The sequence below is a fragment of the Dipodomys spectabilis genome, unplaced genomic scaffold (assembly GCF_019054845.1).
Source record: "Dipodomys spectabilis isolate Male_0828 unplaced genomic scaffold, ASM1905484v1 ptg000609l, whole genome shotgun sequence".
Classification (NCBI taxonomy): domain Eukaryota; kingdom Metazoa; phylum Chordata; class Mammalia; order Rodentia; family Heteromyidae; genus Dipodomys; species Dipodomys spectabilis.
This window is the reverse complement of record NW_024871286.1, coordinates 578,198-598,274: the sequence shown is the minus strand read 5'-3', so window position 1 is coordinate 598,274 and position 20,077 is coordinate 578,198. Positions and strand designations below refer to the sequence as shown.

The 20,077-nt window shown below is 69.3% G+C and overlaps 1 protein-coding gene across 1 annotated transcript in view; it reads right to left on the bottom strand.

Annotated features, from left to right (window-relative positions):
* The window catches only part of Crtc1 (CREB regulated transcription coactivator 1), a 34,865-nt gene that overhangs the window by 3,232 nt on the left and 11,556 nt on the right, over positions 1–20,077 (bottom strand). Inside the window, 13 exon segments of the mRNA XM_042671302.1 lie at positions 224–404; positions 1,218–1,304; positions 2,223–2,327; positions 5,089–5,299; positions 5,301–5,389; positions 6,505–6,638; positions 9,936–10,138; positions 10,258–10,298; positions 11,161–11,246; positions 11,327–11,421; positions 12,507–12,568; positions 13,019–13,156; positions 15,185–15,301. Coding sequence (XP_042527236.1) covers positions 224–404; positions 1,218–1,304; positions 2,223–2,327; positions 5,089–5,299; positions 5,301–5,389; positions 6,505–6,638; positions 9,936–10,138; positions 10,258–10,298; positions 11,161–11,246; positions 11,327–11,421; positions 12,507–12,568; positions 13,019–13,156; positions 15,185–15,301 — 1,549 coding nt within the window.

Sequence of the window (20,077 nt, the reverse complement as noted above, 5' to 3'; positions counted from 1 at the left end):
CTGCGCGCAGGGAGGGCCGGGCGCAGGCCACAGGGCCCTGAGCATGGATCCCTCTACCCTGGCAAAGCCAGGGGCGCCTGCCAGGCAGAGGTGAGTCCCCTCAGGCGCTCCTGATCTGTTGTCCTGGCTCCTAAGGAAAAGCTAGAGCCCTTCGTGGAGTGTGGCCTGCGTCCCCTCCCCAGTGGCTGTCCCCGGTGGCCGCCTCTCCCCCCGATGCGCTCACCTGTGAGGATGATGTTGGGGATGCTGCCGTGGCTGGCGTAGCCCAGGGGAGGTGCGTCCTGCAGGGTCCCATGGCTGCCTGTAAGGCCCATCATGGTGGCTTGCGAGTAGCTGAGCGCCGCGCCTGGGCTGTAGAGGGCGCTGGAGCCCAGTGCACTCTCCATCATGTTGAACTGCTCAAGCTGGGGCGGGGTGTGGAGGGGAAGACAGCGGTGAGTAGGGGGAGGGGCGCCTCCCCTTTGGGGAGCCTGAGGGTCCAAGCTGCAGGGCAGTGCCCCCATCCAGGGCCTCTCTCTGCTCTCAAGGTACAGTGGATGGGTGGATGGATGGATGGGAGGACAGATGGATGGGAGGACAGATGGATGGACAGGTGGATGGGTGGGTGGGTGGGTGGCTGGCTGGAGGATAGACAGATTGATGGATGGGAGAATGGGTGGGTGGATGGATAGATGGATGGGAGGATGGATGGATGGGAGGATGGATGATGGAAGGGTGGGTGGGTGAGTGGATGGGAGGAGGGTGGGTGGGTGGATGGACGGGTGGGATAGACGGATGGGTAGGTGGAGGATGGAGGGATGATGGAAGGATGGGTGGGTGGATGGGAGGATGGTGGGTAGGTGGGTGGATGGATGAATGGGAGGATGGAGGGATGAATGGAAGGATGGATGGATGGGAGGATGGTGGGTGGGTGGGTGGATGGATGAATGGGAGGATGGAGGGATGAATGGAAGGATGGATGGATGAGAGGATGGTGGGTGGACGCATGGAAGGGTGGGGTAGACGGATGAGTGACCAACTCCACATCCCTGCAGTTCCTCCCAGCCTCCAAGCCCTGAGCATGGCAGTCTGCACTGAGGCTGCTGCCTGGTGCCAGGCCTTGACCTCCATCTGCTGCAGGTACCAAAGCCAAGGCCTCCCCTGGCTGCCTAAAGACAGGAAGGGGCAGGGGGCGGGGAGGGGGCGGGCGCGCGGGCAGCCGGGCGCCGCTCACTCACCTGGTGGGACAGTGCGTTGGCCTGCCGGGCGGCCATCTGCTGCTCATAGTACGCGTCTCCAAACACGCCGGCCAGGCCCGAGGAGTGCTGCCGAGGAAGAGGGGCTGTGGGGAGGCCCAGGACCCTGCCTGCCCCATGCCACGTGGGGAGGCAGCCGCCTGACTGTACCCCAACCTGGGGCGGGATGGGGAGGGACGGCTAGCCTGCCTGTGTCTGGTGGTGGAGCACAGCTGGCTGGCCCTTGTGGGGGCCGGGGGCTTGGCTGCTGCCCTCTCCCTGGCCCGCACGGGCATGTCCTCCCTACCCCTGGCTACTATCTGGACTTCTAGAAAGATCTCAGTGTGCTCAGGACTTGGCCACAGAGTGGTGCCCGCTTGACCGCTCCCTACAAACTCCAGCAAGCAGTCATTTGGGGATGGCTGCGGGACAGGCCGCCAAGAGGGGAGAGCGTGGGCGGATGGGCTCCCCACACCCACAGGGGAAGCAGCATGTGGGGGGAGGGGCAGGGGAGTCGGGGAGGGACTGGGTCCTAAGGCTGAGAGCACCCCTGGCCCCTCCACAGACCCCCGTGGCAGAGACGGACGGACGGACGGATACACACATGGGGCCCAGGGAGAGGCTGCTCTTTTAGCCTCCCCCCACCCGCCCCCGAGTGGCCTGGCACCGCCCCCCGGCAGGTCCCTGGAGTGCGGGCAGCCCGTGCCCCGTCCACCTGGCTCCAGGACTGAGGGACGGGGGCGGATGCTACCAAGGCAGGGACAGGACAGACCACCGTGGGGCAGAGGCCGAGGCAGGAGGGCGCGGGCGCCTGGCACACACGCACGCACACACACACGCACGCACACACGCGCACGCACATACGCACGCATGCACACGCGCACACACATGCGCACACACGCACACGCACACAGGCACGCGCACACAGGCACGCACACACGCGCTCCCCTTGCAGGCAGAACGGCACGGTGGGGTGCCCGCTGAGTGTGCAGGCGCCACGGGCCTCACCTGCGGGGAGCTCCCGGGGGAGAAGCCAGGGTTGGAGACGGGTGAGGTGGGCGACTGGTTGGCCGGGGAGCTGGCGCCCGTGCGGTACTGCTGCAGAGCCGGTGCCTGCGGCGACAGACGGGAGGGCTCAGCACTGCTGGGCGTCCAGGGAGCCTTGGGGTCCCCAGAGCTGAGGGGCAGGCAGCTGGTAGGACAGGCGGCTGGGGGGGCAGGCGGCTGGGGTGGGGGCAGGCGGCTGGGGGGGCAGGCGGCTGGGGTGGGGGCAGGCGGCTGGGGGGGCAGGCGGCTGGGGTGGGGGCAGGCGGCTGGGGGGGCAGGCGGCTGAGGGGGCAGGCGGCTGGGGGGGGCAGGCGGCTGGGGTGAGGGCAGGCGGCTGGGGGGGCAGGCGGCTGGGGTGGGGGCAGGCGGCTGGGGTGGGGCAGGCGGCTGGGGTGGGGGCAGGCGGCTGAGGGGGCAGGCGGCTGGGGGGGCAGGCGGCTGGTGGGACAGGCGGCTGGGGTGGGGGCAGGCGGCTGGGGTGAGGGCAGGCGGCTGGGGGGGCAGGCGGCTGGGGTGAGGGCAGGCGGCTGGGGGGGCAGGCGGCTGGGGTGGGGGCAGGCGGCTGGGGTGGGGCAGGCGGCTGGGGTGGGGGCAGGCGGCTGAGGGGGCAGGCGGCTGGGGGGGCAGGCGGCTGGTGGGACAGGCGGCTGGGGTGGGGGCAGGCGGCTGGGGTGAGGGCAGGCGGCTGGGGGGGCAGGCGGCTGGGGTGAGGGCAGGCGGCTGGGGTGGGGGCAGGCGGCTGGGGGGGCAGGCGGCTGGGGTGGGGGCAGGCGGCTGGGATGGGGGCAGGCGGCTGGGGTGGGGGCAGGCGGCTGGGGGGGCAGGCGGCTGGGGTGGGGGCAGGCGGCTGGGGTGGGGGCAGGCGGCTGGGGGGGCAGGCGGCTGGGGTGAGGGCAGGCGGCTGGGGGGGCAGGCGGCTGGGGTGGGGGCAGGCGGCTGAGGGGGCAGGCGGCTGGGGGGGCAGGCGGCTGGTGGGACAGGCGGCTGGGGTGGGGGCAGGCGGCTGGGGGGGCAGGCGGCTGGGGTGGGGGCAGGCGGCTGGGGTGGGGGCAGGCGGCTGGGGGGGCAGGCGGCTGGGGTGAGGGCAGGCGGCTGGGGGGGCAGGCGGCTGGGGTGGGGGCAGGCGGCTGAGGGGGCAGGCGGCTGGGGGGGCAGGCGGCTGGTGGGACAGGCGGCTGGGGTGGGGGCAGGCGGCTGGGGTGAGGGCAGGCGGCTGGGGGGGCAGGCGGCTGGGGTGAGGGCAGGCGGCTGGGGGGGCAGGCGGCTGGGGTGGGGGCAGGCGGCTGGGGGGGCAGGCGGCTGGGGTGGGGGCAGGCGGCTGGGGTGGGGGCAGGCGGCTGGGGTGGGGGCAGGCGGCTGGGGGGGCAGGCGGCTGGGGTGAGGGCAGGCGGCTGGGGGGGCAGGCGGCTGGGGTGGGGGCAGGCGGCTGAGTGGGCAGGCGGCTGGGGGGGCAGGCGGCTGGTGGGACAGGCGGCTGGGGTGGGGGCAGGCGGCTGGGGTGAGGGCAGGCGGCTGGGGGGGCAGGCGGCTGGGGTGAGGGCAGGCGGCTGGGGGGGCAGGCGGCTGGGGTGGGGGCAGGCGGCTGAGGGGGCAGGCGGCTGGTGGGACAGGCGGCTGGGGTGGGGGCAGGCGGCTGGGGTGAGGGCAGGCGGCTGGGGGGGCAGGCGGCTGGGGTGGGGGCAGGCGGCTGGGGGGGCAGGCGGCTGGGGTGGGGGCAGGCGGCTGGGATGGGGGCAGGCGGCTGGGGGGGCAGGCGGCTGGGGTGGGGGCAGGCGGCTGGGGGGGCAGGCGGCTGGGGTGGGGGCAGGCGGCTGGGGTGGGGGCAGGCGGCTGGGGTGGGGGCAGGCGGCTGGGGGGGCAGGCGGCTGGGGTGGGGGCAGGCGGCTGGGGTGGGGGCAGGCGGCTGGGGGGGCAGGCGGCTGGGGTGAGGGCAGGCGGCTGGGGGGGCAGGCGGCTGGGGTGGGGGCAGGCGGCTGAGGGGGCAGGCGGCTGGGGGGGCAGGCGGCTGGTGGGACAGGCGGCTGGGGTGGGGGCAGGCGGCTGGGGGGGCAGGCGGCTGGAGTGGGGGCAGGCGGCTGGGGTGGGGGCAGGCGGCTGGGGGGGCAGGCGGCTGGGGTGGGGGCAGGCGGCTGGGGGGGCAGGCGGCTGGGGTGAGGGCAGGCGGCTGGAGGGGTGTGGAGGGCGGGATTCAAGGCCTGGCCAGAGCCAGGAAAGGTCCCAGCTCAATGAGCACCAAGGGGAGGCGGGGGATCCCCGCAGGTTGGAGGCAGACACCCAGACACACGGGCTCCTGAGACACACGGGACCTCATGCCTGCGCAGGCGATGCGCGTGCACGGTACACACGTGAGCACGCAGGGCTCACAGTCACTGCAGGGCTGGTGTGGACCGACCTGCAGCCCACGTGCTGGCACGCGCCGTGTCGGCCCACCCCCACCGCCACGCCTGCGTGCCTGCCCACCCGTGCTGCGGGGGGTGGGGGCTGCCGCTGCCCCGGCCGGGTGCCGTGCTGTGGGCTCTGCCATGTCCCCGATCGGATGGCAGTAGGGAAGTCAGGGTGACTTCTGGGTCAGAGGATGGAGGGCAGGCTGCCCGGGAGAACCGGCATCTGGGGCCCGAGATACACGGCATTCGAGTCCCCAATGGCTGCCCTCCCGTGACAAGCAGGGCCTGGCTCCTACCGCAGCCTCCCCTTCCATGCAACTACGCCCCCTAGCTTGGTGTCCAAGTGGTAATCCCTGCCCAGTGCCCGGCCCGGGCAACGTCAGGACAAACACCCCCTGTCCCTTGCCCCTCGCCAGGCCCCGCGGGACCCCAACCCCACGTACCGAGGCCATGTCCATCCCCATGGAAGTCTGGCCCGAGGCGTCTGGGGGGGACTGGGGGAGGGAGGACGGCGCAGTGGCGGTCAGCGGGGGCAGCTGCGGGCCTCGTGTCAGGCTAGCGCTGGGCATCAGGGGTCCACCTGCAGGGAGGCCAGCTGACACCTGCGGGGGCGGCGGCGGCTGCGGGGCAGCGGGCGGCGGGGGTGGGGGGGGGCGGCGGCGGGGGCGGCGGCTGGGGGCCGGCCTGAGTGAAGAAGGTGTAAGGTAGCTGCTGCTCCAGAGACAGGGCGTCCATGGCCACGGCCTGCGGAGGACAGGGCAGGTTGGTACCAGGGACCTCACCCAGGGCCGCGGGCCCCGCCGGGCGCGCACCTAGCCAGCTGCACCCAGGAGGCGCTGCCGGGGCCCCCAGGCCTCCTGGCCACTATGGGTAGACACAAGACGGCCACACTAGAATCCCAGTACAGGGCTCACCCCACCCCACCCCAAACGTCTCCGGAAAGCTCTGGGGGCAGGTGACACGGTGGTCACTTGGTGAGGAGAGGCTCCAGACATTTCTGGAGAGAGAGAAGACAAAGGAAGTTTGGGCAAATTTATGGCCAGGAAATGAGAGAAAGGAGACAGAGAGAGGGCGGGGGAGGGAGGAAGGGGGAGAGGGGGAGGGGGAGAGAGGGGGAGGGGGAGAAGGTGTGTGTGTGTGTGTGTGTACATGTATGTATGTGGGTAATAACTGCAATTGGATATGTTTAGAAAAACAAAAACTTGACGGAGGAGCTGGTGGCTCACACCTGTAGTCCCAGCTACTCAGGAGGTGAGATCTGAGGATTGTGTGTCAAAGCCAGCCCAGGCAGGGACGTCTGGGAGACTTTCTCCAATTAACCACCAAAAATGTATGTGGAGCTGGGGCTCAAGTGGAAGGCGCCAGCCCCAAGCACAAAGCTGGCTCAGGGGCAGCGCCCAGGCCCCGAACGGAAGCCGAGGAGCAGCAGAAAAGCAAGGAAATGAAAAGAACAAAAGCCAACCTGGAGACAAACACGCATACATATATACATGTATGCACACGAATACACACGCTCACTTTTTTCTTTGACGTTTTGCTGATAATGCGACACCTTAGCAGAGCACTGGACCCTCGAACCCACCCTGCCCCCCACCCGGCCCCCCACCCTGCCCCCCACCCTGGCCCCCACCCGGCCCTCACACTGGACCCTCGAACCCACCCTGCCCCCCACCCTGGCCCCCACCCGGCCCTCACACTGGACCCTCGAACCCACCCTGGCCCCCACCCGGCCCTCACACTGGACCCTCGAACCCACCCTGCCCCCCACCCTGGCCCCCACCCGGCCCTCACACTGGACCCTCGAACCCACCCTGGCCCCCACCCGGCCCCCCACCCTGCCACCCACCTGGCCCTCACACCTGAGTTATGGGAGACAGGGGGGACAAGGTGGGTGACACCTGCTGGGCCTGCTGCCGCCTGGCCTCGGTGCTCAGGGACAGGGGGCTGCCGCCGGAGGCCCGGTGCTGTGGAGAGGAGCTGGGCGTGCTCATCCCTGGGAGGAAGACAGACAGAGAAGGGAGGCCAGGTGAGGGAGGCCCGGCCACACCCCAAAGGGGCGTGTCTGCAGGCCTGGCCAATCAGCACTTCTCAATTTCTGGAGGAAATTGATTGCCCTCTAGGCATGTGACCAGGCTGGTCCAATGGGAGTCTGCCCAGGGACTTTGGGTATTATTCCAGGAAGGGCTGGCACCCCAGGTAAGGTGAAGTGTCTCGGGAAGGCTGGGGGACAGACACAGAAGGGGTGGGATTTCCTGGCTAGAGACGGGAATCCCTCCCTGGCTTAGAGGCGTCGGGCGGATGACTGACCGACACGGCACCGGCGTGCCGCTGCGCCTCACCGACCGCAAGGCTCTCCTTGTGCCTCGCCCAGCCTCCCCATGCCCCCCAGCCACCCCAGGGCTCCTCCTCCTGCCTCTCCTTGCTGGGGACCCTCACATGCCCCGAGCCTTGGCTCCCAGTGCTGACTGCCGCCCGCGGAGGGCACAAAGAGAGAACGTGGGTGGTGCCCGGGCCTGCCGGCTTCTCCCAGGGCCGCAGGCCAAGTGCTCGGCAGCCTTTTGATGACAGGTGGGCCCAGGCCCCACTGGACCCCTGCTCACCCCAAGACCCAGCTCCCTCACTGGGAGATGGAGATGGTTACCATCATCTGCTGGGGTCTGCCACAAGGCCCCAAGGTCACGGGTGGGCAGAGGCTCTGGTGGGCAGTGCTCAGCCGCAGATGGGGCCGTGGAGGCCCCGCACGGGGCCGTGTCCCGGCAGGCGGTTGGCAGCTGCGGGAACACACCCAGCGCGTGCCGGGGAGGTGACGTGGGGCCACCTTCTGCGCCCTGGGCAGCCGCTCACCGGGCGAGCTCGGGCGTGCCTGCCCTCCTCCCCAGACCTGCCAGCCACGCCTGGCCCGGCGCCCGGGAACGGGGCACAGCACCTGCTACCCTGCCAAGCCCCCAACCGCGGCATCGCAATACCATCAGGGCCTTGGTGGTTCCGGGTGCCCACCAGGCTGGCATCGGAGCCATCCCAGGGAGCTGGAGGGGTCCCGGCGGGGAGCAGGGTCAGGGCAGAGCCAGGCGGCAGGGCAGGGCAGGGCCTGAGGCGGACAGGAGCGGGGCCACCCAACCTGCTCTGGGCTTCCCAACTCCACAGAAAGGACAGGGCCGGTGCCGGTGGCTCACATCTGTCACCCCAGCCTCTCAGAGATCTGAAAATCAAGGTTCAAAGCCAGCCCAGCAAGAAAGTCTGTGCGACTCTTATCTCCAATTAGTCAGCAAAGAAGCTGGAAGCAGAGCTCTAGCCTTGAGGGAAAAAGCTAAGGGACAGCACCCAGGCCCCGAGTTTAAGTCCTAGTGCTAGTGTGTACACACGCACACACACACACACACACACACATCCTCCTCCCTCCCTCCCAGGGCACCACCAGCTGGCCCGAGCGAGCAGACTTAATCCCATGCTGGCGGGCCAGGCTCCAGGCTGGTGTGGGGTGACCACCAGCCCCAGAGCGGCCAGGTGGGCAGGATGCAGCCAGCTGGCGAGGAGGTGCAGGGTGGGCAGGTGGCAGGCCCGTGGCACGCAAGCCCTGCTGGGGGGCAGGGCAGCAGGGCAAGTACCAGGGGGGACACCGCCGGCCGCCGCCCTCGGGCCAGCATCCAGGGTGCAGCCACTGCCACCTTACTAGTGTGTGTGTGCGTGTGTATACACCACCGGCTGCAGCCCTCGGGCCAGCATCCAGGATGCTAGCATGTGTGTGTGTGTACACCGCCGGCCGCTGCCCTCGGGCCAGCATCCAGGGTGCTAGCGTGTGTGTGTGTGTGTGTGTGCAGTGTGTGTGTGTGTGCAGTGCGTGTGTGTGTGTGTACACCGCCGGCCGCTGCCCTCGGGCCAGCATCCAGGGTGCTAGCGTGTGTGTGTGTGTGTGTGTGTGTGTGTGTGCAGTGTGTGTGTGTCAGTGCGTGTGTGTGTGTGTGTGTGTGTGTGTGTGTGTGTACACCTCCGGCCGCCTGCCCTCCAGCCAGCATCCAGGGTGCTAGCGTGTGTGTGTGTGTGTGTGTGTGCGTGTGTGTGTGCATGTGGACTCTCTGGAGTCCACACATTCAATTTAGGAGACAGAAAGCAAGAAAGCCCAGCCTGGGAGTCGGCTGGTGTACAGCAGCGCTGGCACGCGTGCCAGTCTGCCGGGCCCAGGGTGGGTGTGGGCACGGTTGCCTATGTGCTGTTTTCTCGTCCAGGTATGTTTAGGCTGTGCCGGGTGCCAGGCCCTGCCCCGGCCAGGCCAGGCATGGTGGCCCAGGGTGCACGTCTGGTTCTCACCGGGCCCAGGGTGGCGGCACACACCAGCTGCCAGCCAGGTCTGGGCCGTGCTCTGCCCCGTGCGGGGGGCTGGGCCCGGGCGGCGCCCGCATCGTGGGGAGAGGGGCTCACTCAGCCCACGGCAACCCTGGGCTGTCGGGGCACAGCCCATCCCATGCCTGCTGCCCATTCCCCACGGGTGCCCAGATTTCACCCCAGCTCCCCTGCCCCAGTCACCCCGCACTTCTGCAAAACAGCCAGCAGGTGTAACTGGCGCAGGTCCCAGCCCGAGCCCCTCCCACGGCCGCAGGGAGGTGCCCTGCGCACCTGCGTCAGAGGGGACGCTGCAATCCTAGCTACTCCGGAGGCTGAGCTGAGGGTGGTGGTTTGAAGCCAGCCAGAGCAGGAAAGTCTGTGAGACTCTTACCTCTAACCACCACAAGCCAGAAGTGGTGCTGTGGCTCAAGTGGTAGAGCGCTCGCTTGGAGCAGAAGAGCTCAGGGACAGCGCCTGGGCCCCGAGTTCAGGCCCCAGGACCGACGAGCCATGACTGCTCAGGAAGGCGGGACGTGCTGAGCGGGGATGGAGCGGGAGGGGCACCGCAGGGCCAGCACCGGCTCCCGCAAGATGTGGGTCAGGCACAGCCCACACAGGCGCCGTCCCGGCTGCGGCCAGCGGGCTGGCCTCCTGGGAAGCCAGCCTCAAACCATGGCCACGGCAAAGGCACAGGGAGCAGGGACAAGCCCAGTACCAGGGGCACTGAGCAACAGAGCCCAGGGCGACACGTGCTAAGGCCCTAAGGGTGCGGGGCTGTGGGTCAAGGCTGGGGAGGGGGCAGAGACTAAGAAGAAGGCAGCCAGGCCTGGACAGACCCTAGGACAGGTTGGGGCGAGGAGGTACGAGGGACAGTGTGGTCACGCCTCGGGCTGAGCCCTCCCAGCCTCTCCCCACAGCCCCTGCCCGCCCCACGGCCCGGGCAGAGCCTGGCGGGTTGGGGTCAGCTTACCCTGGCCGGCGCCGAGGCCCGGGTGCGTGAGGCTGGAGTCGGGGCTCCCAGGGAAGGCGGGGAAGGCGGGCTCCTCGGGGTCCAGCGGCGTGGGGAGCGGTGAGGGGAACTGGATGTTGCTCAGGTCGGGCAGGGATCCCCCCGTGTTGTGGGTGGCGGGGACCAGGGTGGCGGTGTTCTCTTGGTCCGAAGACGGGAAAATGCTGTGAGGGCCAGGGGCAGGGGGTGAACTCTGGGGTGTGGGGGCACAGGGTCCCGGGGTGAGGCCTGGCAGGGTGGGGAGGCCTAGGAGGTGGGGTCCCAGGGTCCCAGCCAGACTTACTTGATCCCAGGGACCTCACAGGACTTGGGCCTGGATCCTGCCTGGAAGAGAGGGCAAAGCGGGGAGACCGTGGGGTCACTGGGTGCCCTCAGCGACCCCTAGAGGGCGGGGCACCGTGGGAGCTGCCCTGGGGTGGGCTGGAGGCCCCAGGGCCCCTCCACCAGCCGTGGGGCCATCGGTGACAGCCCGTCAGCAGCCCCACGGGCTCCTGCCACAGGCCCTGTCTGAGTCAGGCAGCAGCGGCTCTGGGGGTCACAGCCCCAGGGAGCAGGGGGGGAGGGCGTGGCCGCTGTGTACTGTGGGAGCGGCCTGGGGTCAGTTGGGACCCCGCAGCAGGGGACCCCACGCCTGGGGCCTGCTCCTCTTCCTCTGGGAGGTGGGGGGAGGGGACAAGGACGAGGCTGGGCCCGCCCCCACTGCATCTCAGCGGGGGTCAGCGGAGGGGGGGGGTGCAGACACCGGCGGCTGGGAGGGCGGGGCCCCACCTGGCCAGCACCTCTGATGCCTACAAACACCCGGCATCGTGGGGAGGAAGTGTCCAGGGGCCGCTGGGGCCAGTCAGCCGGACACGGCTGCGCACACACCGCACGTTCTTGTGTCCGTCCTGAGCTTTTTCATTGGGGCAGGGGCTGGCTCACTTCCACCCCCGCCGCTCTGAACCGGCTGAGTGGTTCAGGCGTGGCCGCTGGCACCTGGTCTCTGGGGTTGGGTGGACTGGGGTTGGACTCGGGCCCGGGCCTCGGGAAGGCGCTCTGCTCTGCCCGGGCCACACCCGCAGCCCCTCTTGCTTCACCCCAGCAGGGTCTGCTCTGACCGGGCTGCGGCGCCCCACCCCACCTGTGCTTCACAGACTTTGCCCTGGAGCGTTGCTGGGACTGTAGGCATGAGCCGCGCTGCTCCTACCTTCTTGGTGTCCCATGTCTGCTTGGAAAGGTTCTTGTCTGCCTCTGACGCGGAGCCTTCCATTCCCGGGACAGTGAGCAGGAGGACTGGAGCGGGGGAGGGGGGGATGGTGAGGAAGGAGCCGAGGCCCCGCCCTCCACGCGTGAGACCCAGGTGCCCGCTGTACCTCTTTTCTGGTGTGTGTCCTGGGAGGGGCCTGGGAAGGAGTCGGGCGGGGTGGGTGCCATGGCGCTCTGGTGCAGGGCAGAGTCCGAGTTCGTCCTGGGGAGGAGACAGTGAGGCTCAGGGGCCGCTGCAGGCCCGGGGTCCAGGCCAGGCCCGCGGCCGGTGGGGGACACTCCATCTCACACCAAGGGCGTCGTGCAGGAGCCGGCAGAGCGGCCACAGCCAAGCCACACCGTGTGGCCGCTGGTGGCAGGTCTGTGCTGTGTCCCCAATGCTCCTGGCTATTGGGGAGCAGCAGGTACCGCGGGCCTGCCCCCCGCAGCATGCTGGCAAGCTAGGTGTGGGGCAGTGCCTCCCGGCATGGGGCAGAGCCCAGCAGCGGCCTGGGTCAGCCGGGGACTCCCAAAGACCAGAAACCAGCTGCTGGACCAGCAAAATGCAGGCCTGGCCGGCAGGGGGCTCATGGGGACAGAGCACAGCACCCTGCACGGCAATGGGGGCATCCCGTCATGCAAAGGGACAGAGGGCACCGCCCGCAGGGAAAACGGAGGAGCCGCTCGGTGACCGTGCTCACGCGGTCATCCCAGCCACGCAGGAGGCTGGGATCCGAGGATGGCAGTTCAAAGCCAGCCCAGGCAGGAACGTCCCTGAAACTTTTATCTCCAATGAACCACCAGAAGCCTGGAGCTGTGACTCAAATGGTAGAGCACCAGCCTCCAGTGAAAAATCTATGAAAAACTGCAAGGCCCCGAGTTTAAGTTTCAGGACTGGCACATGCATGCGCACACACAAAATAAACACAGAACTGAACACAGCGAGCTGTAAGACTATCCGGTTTTGCAGGCTGGGAAGGTGGCTCGGTGGTAGAGTGCTCGCCCAGCACTCAGGAAGCCCTGGGTTCCATTCCTCAGTACCACAGACACCGAGAAGGCTCCAAATGGCGCTGTGGCTCAAGTGGTAGAGCGCTAGCCTTGAGCACAGAGAGGCCCAGGCCGGCGGCCCGGCCCTGAGTTCAAGCCCCAGGACCATCCAGTTTTGGAATAGAAGGAGGCCGCAGAGTGGGAGGAGGAGGGCGGCGGGGACGGGGTGGAGGCGGGAGTGGTGGCAGCAGGCAGGGCTTCGGGGCCCTCCAATCGGCCGTCCAGGCCCAGGTGGCCACAGAGGGCGGCCTGGCCACTGACCTCCTCCAGCTGCAGTCCGCGGGCGGCGAGAGGTACACGGTGCTGTAGGGGCAGCCGTCGGCGTGGGCGGAGTTAAGGGGCGGCACGGTGCGCTGGCTGGGGCCCCGGCCGCCCCGAGCCTGGGAACAGCTGGGCCGGAGGCGTTTCCTGCCCGGCTGCGAGCAGCCTCAGCACTGGAGGCTCCCGGGGGCCCCGACCCCGCCACCCCGCACTCAGCACCGGCTTCCTGAGGCCAGGGCCTTGGGAGCTCGGCCAACCCTGTCCTCTCCGGGGCTCCGGGGCCGAGGCTCTACCCAGGGCTCAGCCTGCCTGGCTTCCCCCAAGACCACAGAGGGAAGCCACAGGGAGAGGGGGGCCTGTCTACAGAACGGAGGTCCCCTGGAGCAGCTGGTGATGGGGACCTGGCAGGTTTCTGCCCCACTGAGGTGCAGCTGTGACTTCTACACCCGACCCAGCGCCAGACCGGGCCCCGGCCTCGGAAGCGCCGGCTGACGCGGGTGGAGGAAGGATATCGGCCGCCCGTGCTTGTCCACCGATGGCGGCCGGCGGTGGGGGGAGCCCAGGCGGCCCCGCTCCCGGTACACCCGGTCCACCAAGCCATGGTGGCGCGTTGTCCGGCTGGTGTCCAGGCCTGAGGACTGGAAGGGCGTCTGGAGTGGGGAGAAAAGGGACAAAGCCAGGGGCTCGTCATCCTCCGTGGCCCTGACCCCCCCCCCGGCTCTGCCTGGGGGTGCCACGATGCCCAGCCCTGCCCCCTGCCCCAGGATGACTGGGCAGAGCGGCTCAAGCTCGGGCCGGTGCCCATAGGGAGCAGGCGCGGGAGCAGCCTGGCCTGGCGTGACCATCCGCCTCCTCCAGGGGCCTCCGGTCCCGTCACCCCTGAGGTGCAGCCGAGACACGGCCGGGGACCGGCCCCTGTGGGCCAGTGGAGCCCGGAGCGGCTCCTGGCCTTCCCCAGTGTCCAGTCAGAGCCCTGGCTCACGGTGCCCGGGGACGCCGGAGGCCCTGGCTGGGCTTCTCCCCCGTCCTGGGCGCCTGGGCTCTACCTGCCCGGCCCAGTGGGGCTTCCCCACCACCTGACGATGGTGACAGGCCCCTCACTAGCCTGGACACCAGCGTGTCCACCGGCCTGGCCACCTAGGCCCTGGCCCATCTGTCTTCCTCCTGCAACTGGACAGGAACCTGACAGGAAGGCGAAGGCCCTGTCCGGTACCCACCGAGGGCCCTTCTACTCCGCCTCGCTTCTTCCTGGGCCTGAACTCAGGGCTGGGCGCTGTCCCTGAGCCACAGCACCACTTCCACGTTTCTGGGGGGACTTTCTTGCCAGGCTAGCTTCGATTACAAGTGTGAGCCACAACACTTCACTTTCCTGGTTTTTTTTTTCTCTCTCAAATCTAGCACTCTACCATTTGAGCCAGAGTTCTCTTTTTGGCTATTTGGTGGCTGACTGGAGATGGAGTCTCATGCACTTTCCTGCCCGGGCTGGCTTTGAACCGTGATCCTCAGATCCCCGCCTCCTGGGAGCTGGGGTCACAGGCGTGAGCGCCAGTGCAGCCTTCTTACACTTCTGCCCCGCGGTGAAGCTAGGGGCCACCATGACTGGTAACAATGGGCTGGGAGGGCGTCCACCTTCCTGCAGCCATGCCTGGCAGCCCAGAGGGGAGACGGACCCTGAGGCACAGCCTGAGGGGTGGGGAGACCGGGCCTGCCCTGGACAGCAGGTGGCCCAGGTCCTCCCCTCTGGAGAGGCGACCATGCGGCGGTGCACGTGCTTGGGGCCCCTTCCTCCTGGCGGAGGCCAGCTTGAGTGTCTGGGGGCTCTGTGGGCCATGCACCCGTTACAGGGTGCTGGCGGCTCCGTGGCCGCCTGGCACGGTGGCCGCCCTCCCGGTGGCCAGGGGCAGCCGTGTGGGGGCCAGGGGCCCCTGGTGCGCACGTGCGTGGGTCGGGGTCTTGCAGGTCGGCACGGCAGCCTCAGCCCAAGAGCTCCATTACCAGAGTCAGGAGCCACGTCCAAGGCCTCCCCCACAAATTCGCTGTGCTGAAAATGCAAAGAACTGAAGCCTGGAAACGCCCCGTGGATGCGGGACGGCAGGCAACAGCCCTGTCGGGCTCAGGGACAAGGCGGTGGCTGAGGCACAGCTGCAGGAAGTGCAGGGTGCGGGCCAGGCCGGAGGCCAGGCCTCGAGCGTCGGTGGAGCCGCGCGCCCCACCAGCTCCCACCCGGGCAGCACGGGCCGCGAGGGGGGCGGGTGATCCAGGGCCTGACACGGCCTGCCCGTCTGTGGCCGTCAGCGGCCTGCTTCTGGGGCTCGCACAGCACTGGACGGAGCTGCGGCCACAGAGGTGGGGGACCCCAGCCCGCTCCCCGGCCCACCCCTGCCTCCACCGCAGACAGGCCTGGCAGCCGGCTGGGCCTTATCTCATTAGGCACCAATGCCTGGTGCGGCCAAGCAGCTTCTGCCAGAAACCAGACCTGTCTGCAGCAGGGAGGGCTGGGGGGCCGGGCCTCCCCAGGAAGGGGGAGGCCCTCGGGGGGAAGGGGGGGGTGCCCAGACCCCACACACTTCCTGCAGCCGCAGAGAAGGCCGACAGGTGCCGTGGGCGCGGGCCAGGCCTGTTGGAGGGGAGAGCTGGCAGTGGGTCCCGGGCATCGGGCCGGTGCGGGCAGGGCTCACCTGGAAGGGCAGGTCCATGGCCCCGCTGCCCAGCTGGTTCACATTGGGCAGGGACCCGCCATAGTACTGGCCGCGGCTCGGGCCCAGCTGTAGGTACTGCGACTTCTGAAGCTGCAGCTGCAAGACAGAGACAGACGGCCAGCTGCAGGGGGGCTGGGTGGGGCTCCCCGCCCCGGCACCCCCGCACCGGTGGGACCTGGCAGCCTGGGGGCTCATGGCATGGTCTCAGGTCCCTGGCTGCCTCGCATTGGCAGAGGTGGGTCACTCCACAAGGGTGGGAAACATGGGTCCTCTGGGGGGCGCCCGTCATCTCTGCCACAGGCCGCGTGACTGGGCCCGGACGCGTGGGCAGGGCTGCGCGCGGGGCTGGCCGTGCCGTGTATCAGGAGTCCAGCCTGACCTCTGAGTCCCTCCATAACATGCCCAATCCAGCTCGTGGGGCCAGCCCTGCTCAGGGGCTCTGTGTGGGTGCCATCGAGGACGGCCACCCCCTGCGGCCAGGGCCCTGGGGGAGGTGAGAGCTGACCCGCAGCCCCCGTGGGATCCACAGGCTCAGCACTGCCGCAGAGGCCAGCGGACCACCTGCTGAGCTCCCAGCAGGCACTGTACGGCTCAGACCGCCGTGGGGGGCGGGGGAAGCGAGGCCGGAATGGCCACCTGCCTGGCCACCACCGCGGCCGCTGACCCCAGCTCACACCGCCGTGCCTGCGTGCCAGCTCACGCTGGGGCCTTGGGAAGTGACAGCCATAGGGGAGCGCGTCTTGGGCCACAAGGCCCAGGGCGCCCAGTTCACGCAGGACTTCCTACCACCCGGGGCTGCGTCCCCCCAGGGGGTGCCTGCCCCCCACACACTGTGGGCAGGGTGGGCGCAGCCTGCTGCCTTGTGGCTGCTCTGGCCACGGCCTGTGCTGCCCCTCACAGGGCCGTTCCCCAACGACCCCAGTCCAGAGGGGGAAACTGAGGCCTGGGCAGAAGCTGCTGCAGTGCCAGGGATGGGGGGGTGGGAGGTAACCCTGACTTTCAGGTGTGTGGGGGTTGGGGCTCTGCTGTGTCTGGGAGCAAGAGGTGCCCCCGGGGGCAGCTCAGGGCGGGTGCCATCCGGGACCTGCGGGACGCCTGCTCTGTTCTGCCAGGGGTCATCGTGGCCTGGCCAGCACAGATGACCCCCAGACCCAAGGGACCTGACCGGCCAGCACCAGTCACTGCCCACAGGGTCAGGCAGAGGGATGCAGGGGGTGGGACGTGACTGAGAGCAGGCAGGGGGGCCTCAGGAGACGGGGACACGGAGCACGGCCAGAGCCCCCCTGCGGCAGCGGGGAGGAGGGACACGACACGTGTGGCCGCAGCCAGCACTGGGAGGCGGCCGGGCGGCTGCCCCACACCCCAGCCCGCACGCACACCCTGGCCCGCTCCGGCCGCCCGCTCCCGGTGCTGAGCGGCTGCACCCTAGTGCTGCCCTGCCTCTGCCCCGGTGGGCAGGCACCATCTGCTGCCTGCGGCTGAGCCTGCAGGAGCCGCCTGCACCCCTGGCCCTGAGCCAGGGTTCCCAGGGGAAAGCTCAAGATGAAGACAAGGCAGACACCCCACATGCACGGCATCAGCCCACATACACGGCATGTACCCCACATGCACGACATGTACCCCACATGCATGGCATATACCCCACATACACGGTGTACGCCACGCGCACACGCACCCCACGCGCACACGCACCCCACGTGCACACGCACCCACACGCACACGCACCCACACGCACACGCACCCCACGTGCACACGCACCCCACGTGCACACACGCACCCCACGCGCACACACGCACCCCACGCGCACACACGCACCCCACGTGCACACACGCACCCCACGCGCACACGCACCCCACGCGCACACACGCACCCCACATGCACACGCACCCCACGTGCACACGCACCCCACGTGCACACGCACCCCACGCGCACACGCACCCCACGTGCACACGCACCCCACGTGCACACATGCACCCCACGCGCACACGCACCCCACGCGCACACACACCCCACGCGCACACGCACCCCAAGTGCACACGCGCCCCACGTGCACACACGCACCCCACGTGCACACGCACCCCACGCGCACACGCGCCCCACGTGCACACGCACCCCACGTGCACACGCACCCCACGTGCTCACGCACCCCACGCGCACACGCGCCCCACGTGCACACACACCCCACGCGCACACGCGCCCCACATGCACACCCGCCCCACATGCACACACGCACCCCACACGCACACGCGCCCCACGTGCACACGCACCCCACGTGCACACACACACCCCACGTGCACACGCACCCCACGCGCACACGCACCCCACGCGCACACGCACCCCACGCGCACACGCGCCCCACATGCACACCCGCCCCACATGCACACACGCACCCCACGTGCACACACGCACCCCACATGCACACGCACCCCACGCGCACACGCACCCCACGCGCACATGCACCCCACGCGCACACGCGCCCCACGTGCACACGCGCCCCATGTGCACACGCGCCCCACACGCGCACACGCGCCCCACACGCACACACGCCCCACATGCACACGCGCCCCACATGCACACGCGCCCCACATGCACACGCGCCCCATGTGCGCACACGCCCCACGTGCACACTCGCCCCACATGCACACGCGCCCCATGTGCACACACGCCCCACATGCACACGCGCCCCACGTGCACACGTGGCCCATGTGCACACGTGCCCCACACGCACACGCACCCCATGTGCACACGCGCCCCATGTGCACACGCACCCCACACGCACACGCACCCCATGTGCACACACGCGCCCCACATGCACACGCACCCCATGTGCACACGCGCCCCACGCGCACACACGCACCCCACGTGCACACACGCACCCCACGCGCACACGCGCCCCACACGCACACACGCCCCATGTGCACACACGCACCCCACATGCACACCCGCCCCACGCGCACACCCGCCCCACATGCACACCCGCCCCACATGCACACGCGCCCCATGTGCATGTCATGCGCCTCACGTATATGGCACACAGCACGCACCCCACGTGCACGTGTATTCCGCCTGCACAGATGCACTCCTTTCGCAGGGCACCCCCACACGCATGGCATGCCCATACGCGCGGCACGCACGGCAGGTGTGGCCCATGGAGGAGTCTGGTGTGCCAGGAGCGAGGCTGGCCGCAGGCCTGGCCAGGAACAGACACCTTGGGTGCCGGGCAGCATGGAGGGCAGGAGGGGCGTGGCACCTGCTCGCAGCCCCGTGCTGGGGGCGGGGGCTCTGGACCCCGGGGCGGTCGCCCACCTCAGGAACATGAGTGGGACTGGCTCAGCCCAGAAACTGCCCTATGAGCCCGGACCCCATTCCTGAGCTTTTCCACGCAAGGCTGCCACTCTACCACAGCACCACTTCCAGTTTTCTGGTGGTTTACTGGAGATAAGAGTCTCGTGGACTTTCCTGCCCAGGCTGGCTTTGAACCGCGATCCTCAGATCTCAGCCGCCTGAGTGGTTGGGATGACAGGCGGGAGCCACCGGCGCTGGGCCCAGCCTGTTTCTGTCCCCCAAAAGAAGCCCTGGCCCTGCAGTCCCCGACTGCTTCCTGCCTCTTCCCCACAGCTGGCCCCGGGCCTCGGGCTCTGCCTTCTCTCATGTCGCGTGTTTTGGGGTTCACTCACATTGTGGTGTGGCAGACCCAACTGCTCGTCACGGCCCAGTGCACCCTGCGCCGTTTGTTTATTTATGCGCTCCGCTGATGGACGCTTGGGTTATTTTCCCAGCTCTGGGCTCTTGTGTGGAATCTGTTAGAAGCGTGGGGCCCGCACTCACCCCCGGGGGGTCCGGGGAGACTCCAGTCAGCCTGCCCTCCTCCACACAGCCCCACTTGCTCCTGCCGGCTTGCTCTGCGGGCCGGGGCCCCCCCAGCACCGAGCTGCACCCCAGCCCCACAGAGTCTCCGGCCAAGGCCTCAGTGAGGCCCCCGCCCCGGGCCCCCCGGGCTCTGGCCCTTGGCCAGGGTCGGGGAGGGAGGGAGGCCAGGTGAGGGGCTGGGGGGGATCGGCAGATGGGGCAGATGGCGGTGCCACACGGCGGGGGGCCGGCCTGCCGCTGCCCTGCTCCCCTTCCTCCCCCTCTTCCCCCAGCCCAGGAATGCCTTTAATCAGCCTCAGCCGCCAGGCTCCGCCCCGCCAGGGTCCCTGGGGTCCGCACTGCCCCCCAGGAGGCCCGATCCTGCCAGCTGGCCTGGTGCCCACCTGGGCTGTGGCTTGCCAGGGGTCCCGGGAGGGAGGACGCAGGGTGGACTGAAGGCCTGGCCCCCCACCCCCGTCTCCAGATCCAGGTGGTCACCCAACTTTGCCCACCAGCGGGGGGGCCCAGGGCTGGGTGAAGGGGTCCCAGCCTGGTGACAGCTCCCCACACCCCAAGTGGTGTGCGTGCCAGGACCACCCCCCCACGCACGCCCATCCAGCCCCTCTCTTTCTCTAAGACCAATGACCTCATGTCCCCCTAAGGTGGCCCGGAGCTGGGCCCAGCCCCGCACCCCTCCCCAGGGCATACCCGTGGGCCCCAGCACCAAAGCAGTCCACAGAGTGGACAGAGAGGGGCCTCTCGGGGATAGAGGCCAAAGGCTGGCGTGCGGCTTGCTTGCGAGGCCCGTTCTGGGCAGGAGCGGCACCACGGCCGGCGAGTGGCTGGGCACAGTGTGCACTGGGGGCGCGAGTCCCAGGGCAGTGCCAGCCCAGCAGGTGCCAGGCCTCAGAAGCCGCAAGAGGAAAATAAAAAGGTCAACTCCACCGCTGGCTCACGCCCATCATCCCCAGCCGCTCAGGAGGCCGAGACCTCAGGATCCTGGTTAAACCCGGCTGGGACAGG